The sequence below is a fragment of the Medicago sativa genome, chromosome 7 (assembly GCF_051527215.1).
Source record: "Medicago sativa cultivar Bolivia chromosome 7, Bolivia_mono, whole genome shotgun sequence".
Taxonomy (NCBI): Eukaryota; Viridiplantae; Streptophyta; class Magnoliopsida; order Fabales; family Fabaceae; genus Medicago; species Medicago sativa.
The window spans coordinates 38,042,220-38,053,233 of record NC_140755.1 but is presented as its reverse complement, the minus strand read 5'-3'; the positions used below and the strand labels follow the sequence as shown (position 1 = coordinate 38,053,233).

General features: G+C 35.0%; 1 protein-coding gene across 1 annotated transcript; it reads right to left on the bottom strand.

Moving 5' to 3' along the window:
- Positions 1 to 7,904: 7,904 nt before the first annotated feature.
- LOC146906089 (uncharacterized) lies at positions 7,905 to 8,923 on the bottom strand. The gene is made up of 2 exons (XM_085728734.1): positions 8,333 to 8,923; positions 7,905 to 8,291 (listed from the first exon to the last, which is right to left on the bottom strand). The coding sequence occupies exons 1-2, from the start codon at positions 8,921 to 8,923 to the stop codon at positions 7,905 to 7,907; spliced, it is 978 nt and encodes a 325-aa protein (XP_085584860.1).
- Between the last annotated feature and the right edge of the window lie 2,091 nt (positions 8,924 to 11,014).

The window sequence follows — 11,014 nt, the reverse complement described above, 5'->3', positions numbered from 1 at the left end:
GAGATTGCAATTGACTGTTGTTTTACTCTGACATTTTACTCTACTTTATCTGAAATTTACCGCTGTTACTTGAAAATGTTATTAATTGTGATTTTGTCTATGGTTTTCTTGCATTTTAAGCCATCCAAAAGGTTTTTCTTGCATTCCAAGTTATTTGGAATTGTCTCTGATCAATTGCATATTTCTCTGCATTTCATTTCAATCTTATTTGCAAAAATCATTGAAAAGGGCATTTTAGTCATTTCATGTGTTAAAACTCCTTTTAGTCCCTGAAAATTGCCTCTGAGTCTTTTCATTTAGTTTGTATAAATCCTTGCTTTAGTTCTATGATAAAATTCATTTCAAAAATTGCATTTGAGTCATTTCGAGTCAATTTAGTCCCTAGGGGCTTTTTGGTCATTTCACATAAAATTTTGACAGAGAGGTTACTTTAAAGTACCTCATTTGGTAATTGGTTCATTTTAGTCCTTTTTGTTGTTTTTAATTGTTTCAATTTACGTTAGTTTCAATTTACCAATTTTAAACCAAATTTTATTATTATTTTCATTTTGGTCCCTATTTTCTGTTATTTTCATTTTAGTCCTCCAAGTTGTTAAAATTGCATTTTTTAGTCCTTTTTCAGTTTGCAGTTTGGTCCTTGTATTTTCAAAAATTGCAGAAAAGTCCCAAGTCCAGAATTAGTCCAAGGCCGAGCCATTTCAGTCCAATCCAGGTGTCAACATCTCACTGGCTTACAAGTAGACATGTCACCTATATAAAGGCCACATCACTGATTGCACAGTACGAGAACCATTAATCACAAGCCACATCACAAACACCTTTCTCATTTTCTCTCTCTTCTCCTAAAGATCAAAATCCTAACCGTTTTCAAAAATCACCAAGAACACGAAGAACACTATGAAACCCTAGTTTTCCAGAATCCAAAATCAGTTCGAATTGGAGCAATTTCTTCGCTGTTCTCAGAGATTCGAAGGTGAATCTTCATCATTGAACTGCGTTCCCTGCAATTCCATCACCAATTCATCTCAAGGACGAACCGGTGCGATCACAGAGACGAAGAGTGAGAAGAAGAAGGATCGAAGCCAGATCGAACCGGAGAAGAAGAAAGAGTAGATTGAATCAAACCGGTGCATCGAAGCGAAGAAATCACCGATTTATTTTCGGTTTCAACACTTACCAGAGAATCCGAGAAGAAGACTTGAAGTTTTCCGTCGTTCACCGTTCGTTTCTCCGATTTACACCGAGGTAAAATCATTTTCCTCCTTCGTTTTCAATTTCCAGTTTCAAATCGCATTCGAACACAGAGCGGTGTAGATCGAAGAACGAACGGTTTAGATTCGAAAAAGATTTTAAAAAAAACTTCGAAATCGTAAAAGTTTAAATGTAGATCTACACCGATCTATTGAGTTTTGAGGAAAACGAGTAACATTTTTGAACTCAGGACAAAGAAGACGATCTAAAAGTGTAAAATGATTTCAAAAACAACAGAGGTTCAACTCCGGTGTGGCGGCGCTAACGCCGGCCACCGCACCGGAGGAAATTCCTGTCGTCTTCTCTGGCCTGCAAGTTGCAGAGCTCGGAGAGCCTTAGAGAGAGAGAGAGGAAGTGTAGAGAGAGAAAAGAGAAGAAAAAATGAATCAGGCTGGTAGCTCTGTGCTTATATAAGCACATGAACCGGTCCGGTTCGTTTTGGTTCACTCTTTCTTCGATCTACACCGTCTGATTTGCGGTTTGCCACGTGTATGCTTGTGATCTCTCGTTTCTATGCACCTGAACCTGTTTACCATGCGCTACGTATTCTCAGCCTTTGGATCTAGGGTTCTGATGGAGTTGGATCAATCCAACGCCTCTGAGGCGTTTGGATAGTCCAGATCCATCAGTAACCTTGGGCTTGGGCCTGGTTTTCATGATGTGTTCGTTTTTGTTGTTTTTTTGCTATTTTTTGACACTGTACATTGCTAGTTACACCCCTGCCATGCCAAAAACTTTGTGAAAAATTCTAAATAATTTCTTGCATGTTTCTTGATATTTTTATGAAGTTTTGTGATGATTTTCACATGTTGAAAATTGATGAAAAACAGTGTGATAGTTTCTTGCTTATATGTGATGTTTTGTGTTAAATTTTGTGAAATTTTGCAATGCTCTTGACTTTAAATCTTGATGCATGATATTGAATTTTGATATGTGAATTTGTGATGAGTTTACCTCTGTTTTGATGTTTTTTTACTGATTGTGAATGTGTTGTTGTTAGTTACTTGTCTTACAAGTTATGGTAATAATTGTTTGTGGAAAATAAGTGTGAAATAGGTCTAGAATGTGTTATAATTTGTGAAACTTGGTATTACCTTGTAATTCTCATGCTAGGACTGAAATGAAACTCTTTGGAAAATTGCAAGTAACATGAGAATTATAGGCCTTGTGCTTGTGTGCATTTTATGACATATTTTAGGCATATTTTACTATCTTTTTGGCTAAGTCTTTGTTACTTTTTTTGTTGAGTTTTGCTTGCTTTGTTATGCATTTTCTACTTGCTTTTATTTTCATTTCTCTTATGCCTTATGCTACTAACCCTCTACTTCATGTTTCATACATCTCATAAGCATCTCATCCTTCATTTCCATTTTATTTCTTGCCATTTAAATTCATGCAAAAGTTAGAATGTAAAACCTAGGGTGGTGTATTTTACTTTATGCAATTTAATTTCTTGCAAGGAGTAGCATGTAAACTAGGGCCTATGTAACGGACAATGGACTATAATGATGTACACCGACACAAGTACCGACACGCACACACGTTGTATGATGATTTACCGTTAGGTGTATGTTTAGGAATCGCGATACTTAGAAAAATCCATTTTCCAAAAAATGTTAGAAATCTCATCACTTGAAAACAATTTCTCTAAATAAACCTTGGAGTCAAAACTCCAATGATTTTTTCCTTTATTTTCTTAAGCAAAAACCAAATGAAATTAATTCATACTTTGACCATTTTTCTTTAATAAAATGAACCAACACTTCACCAATTTTCCTCTCAAGCCTTTAAGGCCTCTTTTCCCCTTCTTCAAAATTTCCTTTTTCCAAACAAACTTAAAATCAATTGCAACTCACAAAAACTCTTTTTTGGAAGAGAACTACATGGAGTTTGATCCCTTAAAAGGGTATGTAGGCAAGAAGTGAAAACTTCTCCAAGTCCAATAAAACAAAAATCCAAACACATTCTTCTCCCTCCAATTCTTAACCTAGCAAACCCTTAGGTGTAAATAACATTTTTTAAATAGCATTTAAAAATAAAGCGTGTGTGTAGAAAGTAAAGACGGTTCCTATAGAATACTATAGTCGTTATAGGTGCCTAACACCTTCCTATAGCGAAAACAACTCCCGAACCTCGATTCTCAAGGGTTTTTTTTTATTTTTCCCTTCCCAAGAAAAAATGAGATATCAAAGGTTAAAAAGGTTCAAACTTAATCAATGTTTGACACCCGAAAAACCAAGATAAAACACTGAGTAATAAGACGTAGGTACTCGTGTCTCTTGTTATCCACGCCAGGGGGATACGGGAGGTTCTCGACCTAAGGGGAACGGTTCAAGCCGCAAGGGACCCACACGACACTGAGGGAGTCCGATGTACGTATGTCGGTCATGTATGGGAGTGTTCCCGGGGTTACTCCACCCGCGAATCTCCGTAAAATGAATCAAGATAATGTCTGTTTGTTCAACGCTAACCTAATGAATGAACTTAGATACGTTTATGTATGATATGATTATGATTATGTTATGTTCATGATTATGCAAGAGTGAATCCATGCAAGTTTATGTTTAAGAATAAGAGCATTAGATGCTGCAGGATAAGTACAAGGCATGGATTAGAGCAAGTAAAGAACATGATACCGATGACGATCTTAGGTTCCCCTAATCGTCCGGTTTAGATTAGTGTCATGATATGTTATGTTTAGGTCTCGATACGTAGAGTGTATCTTTGGCAATGTGGTCCTAGTTTCCCCCTTGACCGCCATGACACGTATAGGAAGTGAAGCCTATAACAAGTTAAGATAAGATTATGACGGCTCTAGTAAGCACTACCGTCTAAGTATGCAAGTCCCCACACACGTATAATCAACCGTCAGGTTGTAATGTAGACACGTGGTGACCGTAGGTTTCCCTTGAGGTTGCCTATAGCCTAGGATTTAGGGGAACTCACTGAGACATTATGTCTCATCCCAATCCTTATTTGTTTCAGATAAGCAGGACGTTATGCCAGCTTGAAGTCGGATGGATGTTTCAGCAATTGTGCGTTCGTGTCGCTGCAGGATGCTTTGGATTTTAAGGATGAAAATTATATGTATGGTTGAGATGTTTATGTGATTTGTGTACGAACGCAATTTGTTGTATAAATATTCATTCGTATGTAATTTATGTTGTAAATTTTAATGTATCCAGTACTAATAATAACGTTCGTGCCAGACTTTCTAGATACGTCTGGTATGGGTGTTACAGGAAACCTAGGATCGTCATCGGCATAACTTTATTTATACTTGCTCTATGCATAACTACGTTGTGTCTAACAACATACTCTATCTTGCTATCATGCTAGTTCTTGACGATCTACGCCAAGGCTCTACTAATTCTTGACAATCTACGTCAAGGATCTAAGACATAGCATAAACATGTCTAATAAATATGCATAGTCAGATTCATTGATTATGTTAGCGTTTAACAACAAGCATTATCTAAGTTCATTTTACGGAGAGCCCCGGGGTGGAGTAAACCCGAGCACAATCCCTTACTAACCGATGGAAACCTATCTAAGGTATAACCAACGACACTCCATCAGTGGCATGCGGGTTCCTTACGGATAACCCCGTTTCACCTAGTGGAAACCCCTTATGTCCAACCTAGTGTGGATCACAAGAGACACGACACCTACATCTTGTTTAGCTTTCTGTGTGAATAGATATTTAATCGCTTCACAGCTTTAATAAAGTCTGAGTCTATAAATGCATGAGTATTAAATCTATACATGCTATCTCTTTTACCTCGGATTCCTATACGATCCAACTAGAGGTAAACTATATGCTTGCTTAACTTACTTCGTGAATAGATATCTAATCGATTCACGGATTGCCATATTCGTATGGCACTTAGCTCCTATGCGAAGATAATACTCTATATTACTCCGCGTCTTATCAAGCATATCACTAACGCATAGCATTCTACTTCTTTACTAACTATTCTAGTTCTTGACAAGCTATGTCAAGGCTCTACTTCCTTCCCTTTCTTAGTGCTTACTACCCAAATAATCGGCTTAACTCTCTTGTGCCTTTCTTGACGTACATGCTAAAATTACCATGATTCTTGATTCAAAGATTATTTGATGTTATGTGCATTGCTTAGATGTTGTTTTGGGGTTACAAAGTTATAAAACGATGAAAGGAAGGCCTCGGAATGCATCACCGACCCAACATTGAGCCAACAAGCCAAAGCATGTTGGCTGGTCCAGAGGAAGTCGCTATTGGCGACCCTGGGGCGTGGCCTGTCTGAAGAATTTCGCTATTAGTGAAAATTTTGCTAATAGCGAGTTTCTTCGGGTCTGTGGTACAAAAATTTGAAATTTTGGCCTAAAACTCGTCCAGTTTGATCCTGCAATGCACTATGAACATCCAGCAACTTATATAGCATGATAAAACATCTTTCATAGCAATATTTACATGTACAAGACAAGATCAAGGCAAAGGGTACTAAAATCTTATTTTTCTAAGCTTACTCAATTCATGTTTTCCTTGCAAAATTAAGCACATAAACCCATAGGTAGGTACTATCTAAGAACTAACCTAACATATTCCTTTTGATTCCTCAAGCTTTAAGCTTTCCCAAGATCAAACCCTAAGCCAAGATTCCAAACTAAAACCAATCTTCTTTGTTGTTTCTTTTCCATGAAGCTTCTAAGATCTTTGCTTGATCTCTTCTTGCATGAATTTGGAAAGATTTGATGACATAGAGAGGGAGGATGGGGCGATCCATAGAGAGAGGGAGGAGAGAACTCTTTCACCAAAAACCTAGAGAGAGAAGGAAAATGGAAAATGAGATATTTTGGTGCCAAAACCAAATAAATATCTCTTCAACGTGCAATTACCAATATGCCCTTGACTCAAGCGTGCTCAATACGGCTCTGATACTTAAATCGTACCTGACCTATGCCATCAATAAACATTTCCATCAAACTTTCTTTCCGTAACATAAACCCTCTGGCACGATCGACTGGTAATATTCCGATACTAACAGGCGGGATATATATATATATATTTTAATAAGATTCAATTATTAATCTATTAAATCATATTTTTTAATTTTTTTAATTTTTCAAAATTCTATTAAATCATATTTAGGGTAATGTCAATATTTAATATTTTTACTTAACAATTATTGTATATAAACTAAGAGAATATAAACTTATTGTATAAAAACTAAGAGAATATAAACTTATTATTTTTTATTTACTTTAGAGATCATGTAATAAACTATATATATATATATATATATATATATATATATATATATATATATATATATATATATATATATATATTGATATATGTATATTATGTCACATCTTCAAATGAATTGTTTGTTCTATAACGCGTATATATTATGAATTAATGAAGCAACAAAAACTATGAAATAAGGAAATTAAAATATTTTTGAAATAAATTTTGTTGTGAACCCATGGATATACTGATGAATAATACAATCATATCGTTTATTCAATATAAATATATGACCTACCTCTCACTCTAATGCACTATTTGTCAGTGAAGAAAACTATCAAGTCTTCTCTAGTTTATATTGTTTGCCTAAGAATCATCCACGATGTTCCACGCTTGCTTTGACTGTCCCAAGTCCTTCGAAAGTAAGGGTGCTTTGAACGTCCATAAAAGGTTTGAATGTGAAGCTAAAACACGTTGCGATAGATGTGGTAAATTATGCTCATCTATTCTTTCTTGTTCTAACCATATGAAGACATGTCAACCACATAAGCCGCAAGTACATAATCCTCAATGAATTTGAAGAATTCTCCAAGAAGATATATTGGAGAACAATCCATACATGTTCAGTTTATAGTATAGGATTTAATCTTATTTCTATCAGTTTTTTATATTCTCTATAAGATTTAGTTTGTCAACTATATATTCTTAGGTTTGAGTATTTCATTATTATAATTCTTGCATGTATGGATAAATTAAATAAATAATTCATTAATTTTAGTTAAATTTCTTGGACTTCATATTTTTATTCTTTTTTAATTATGTATGAGAGTAGGATGAAATATTCTATTAGAGGATAAATCTCATTAGCATTTTTAATTTATATTTCTATTTAGAATATTTTTAGGATTTTCTCTTTATTTATTTTCAATGGAGGGAAGATTTATATTTTGTTTAAATATATGATTTAGAAATATGTTATGTATAAAAAAAATGAGGGAAGATTTGTTTTGTGTTTAAATATATGACTTAGAAATATGTTTTATATGAAAATTCTAATATATATATATATATATATATATAGATATATATATATATATATATTTTTGCTAAGCAGGGAGACAGACAGACATCAGGAGGCAACACCGACATCCCAACGATGATGGCACCCCGGGACGCCTCCGTCCTATGCCTTCCAATCTCTAAAGTTTATTAAAAAAATGGAAAAAAATATATACAAGGAGAGGGGGGACTAGGCCAAAACCCTCATTGAAAAAGCCAAAACAAAAAAAAATAAAGCCGACGTAAATCTATAATTGGGTGAGCCAATTCTGTCTCGAAAGAAGTCGAAAAGCAACTATACAGGGAGCGTGTCTAACCAAACAGAACCCTAAGTATCATGACCCTCGGACATTCCAACATACCATCATTTGGACGATGGAGAAGGACCACCCTTTGCACGAGTCTGATAATGCGGCTTTCCGAGGACTTGCTTTTTCATATTTAGCTGCTGCTTTTTTGAGAGAACTTGCGTAAATCCTTCCTTTGCGGTCAGTTGATCGTATTCTTTGATTCTGGCCCATAAATCCAAGTCATGTTGTACGTTCTTGCTAGTGTGTGGCTGAATTGTCACCTGTGCAGCATCATGGCTAGAATTCGCTACGTGGTGGGCTGTTAGTGCTACTGAAGGAGCAACCTGCTCTAAATCAATAGATTGCACGTCACCGTGCGCTTCAGCAGTGATCTCTTCAAGCACATGTGTTGAATTATGAGGCAGCCGGTCATTGCGAGCTATAGCAGCATCAGTTTGTACCTCAATTGTGAAAGGTACATCATTTACATCCTTGTCAAAACCTCAAGAGTCTCTTTGTTCCCAATCGTGACCTCAACGTCTACTGATTGTGTAACATTTTCTGCAACTAGTTGTTCTACCATAATGGGGACCGTGGCTGCCTGTGTTTGAGACTGCATGCCATGAGCTAGAATATCTCCCACCTCTTCATGTTGAGTGTCGGATATCACAGGTTTTGTCTCTTGTATTTCTGGTACTTGATGTGTTTCAAATGCGTTCGAAGATCCTATACCATCTGGATTGTCTTTTGGTTTCCATTCAGATATTTGTTTTTGTGAGTTTACAGGCTTCTTTCCTTTATCAACAAGATCTGCTAGTTTGTCCACATTCCTCGGATATAACCATCGACAAGAATTAATGTTATGGCCAATGCTTTTGCAGTGTGTGCAAAACTCAGGTAAACCTTCGTATTCAATAGCAGCCGAAAACGCAAATCCCTCTCTTTCCACCATCACTTCATAAAATATGTCCTTAGCTAGATCCAAATCAACCAAAATCCTAGCATAATGACCAAATAAACGGTTCCTGGTAACATGATCAATGAGCAACGGAGTACCGACTGCCCCTGCTATCTCGTATAATGTCCTCTCCATCCAATATTCTTGTGGTAGTTCCCAAAGGCGGATCCAAACCTAAGCATGTGTCTGACGATGCATATGAATATTGAAGTCCTTCGCCCACTCAAATAATCGAAGCACTCCTGGCTTCAAATTGACGGTCCCCGCAGCCCAAACTTTGCACAAGTCCTCCTGAGATGCAAATGTGAATTCGAAAAATCCCTTGCCTAGTGAGCGCAGACTCCATGGACCTGAAACTTTCCAAATTGCTTGAAGCTTTATGAATAAGTCCTTGGAAGAATATGGTTTGTTCCCTTTGCTTAACACCAGCCTATCCCGAAGGTTAGTTCGACAAGCTTCCAACCCTCGAAGGTAAGCGTCCTTCGTAATCGTAATTGACAATGTTTCCCCACGAATTACAGGCGCTGGTAGAGGTTCAGTATAGGTTACCTTAGGTCCACGAAGTGCCTGGGCAAATGATGGTTTCGGAATGGCAGCTGGTGTTGGAGTGTTGTGCGCGACCATTGCAAGAGCCAAAGAAGAGTCAGATGTTGTTGTTGATGTAACCGGAACAGAAACAGTTGTCGCCAACTCTGCCTGCCAATCAAACATGGCCTAGGGCAGAACTGCGACCCCAATATGTTGCTCAAACGAACCAGAATAATTCAGAGAAAGTGCAGGAAAGTGAATTCACGTGAATGAATGAATCTCACATTTGTTGACTTGAAAAGATTCAATCTTGAATGATTGAAACACGTTGAGTGATGGAATTGAATTCTTCTAGCGGTGCAGCAATCAAATTTATTGTATGAATGAGACAACTGAAAGCAAAACCAACTATCAAGTGCACGTTCTAAAACATGAAATTGAGAACCGGCGGCGCTTGCTAGTGGCTGTCAATTCTAATATCTTAATAAGATATTAATTTTTTTATAAGCCAAGAGCAAAATGACATCCAAAAGAATAGTGTCCAACTACGTTGGGACCCTACTCTAATATGCTGTCAATTGCTCATAAATATTATTAAAAAAAAGGAAAAATTACATAACATTATAAAAATATCATTATCTTTCAAAAAAAAAAAATATCATTAGTATATTAATTTTATATTTCTATTTAGAATTTTTTAGAATTTTTTTATTTTTATTTGAAGGAATTTTTTCCACTTTATTTCAATATATGATTTAGAACTATGTTATGTATGAAAATTTAATTATTTGAGCGAATATTTGAACTATATTTCAAGACATGATTCAAAAATATGTTTTATATGAAAATTTAGCTTTTTTTTAAAAAAAAAAAAAACTTGGTATCCAGTTCAAGAGTCAACTAATTTGAGAAGTAAAATTCCACTGTTTACCTGTAGGGTCTTCATTTAAACCCAAAACTTACACCTAAAATTTAGCATTACATATAGATCCCTTAGTAAATATATATATATATATATATATATATATATATATATATATATATATATATATCTATTTTTTTAATAAGATTCAATTATTAATCTATTAAATCATATTTAGAGTACTGTCAATATTTAATATGTTTACTTAACAATTATTGTATAAAAACTAAGAGAATATAAACTTATTATTTTTTATTTACTTTAGAGATCATGTCATATATATATATATATATATATATATATATATATATATATATATATATATATATATATATATAGGGGAGGGATATATTGACTCCAAGAGTAAGTTGTTTAAGTTACTCCAAATCTTAACCATTTATTTTTAATATCAATTAATGGCTAGGATTAATAAATATAATTTTTAGGGTGAGTTTATTTCTATTCTCTACGGCTAAACACGGAGTCAAAACACTTGAGGCAAAACACTCAGAATTACATATGGCTTTGAAGATTATTATTAGCACAAATAATTCAGCACACTTTTCTTTTTACAAGCTTCTTTTCGTTTTACGATCGATTCATTATGTGTAATACATGTATTGTCAACAAAATGATTCATTATTGCTCTGCAAATTTCCGATGAAATTCTACTCTATCTTCTGGAAGCTAGTTTTTTATCCGTTAAAAAAAAGTCAAAGGGAGAAGAATAAAATAGAAAAAACAATATTAAAATTCGATTAACAAGTAATATAGTT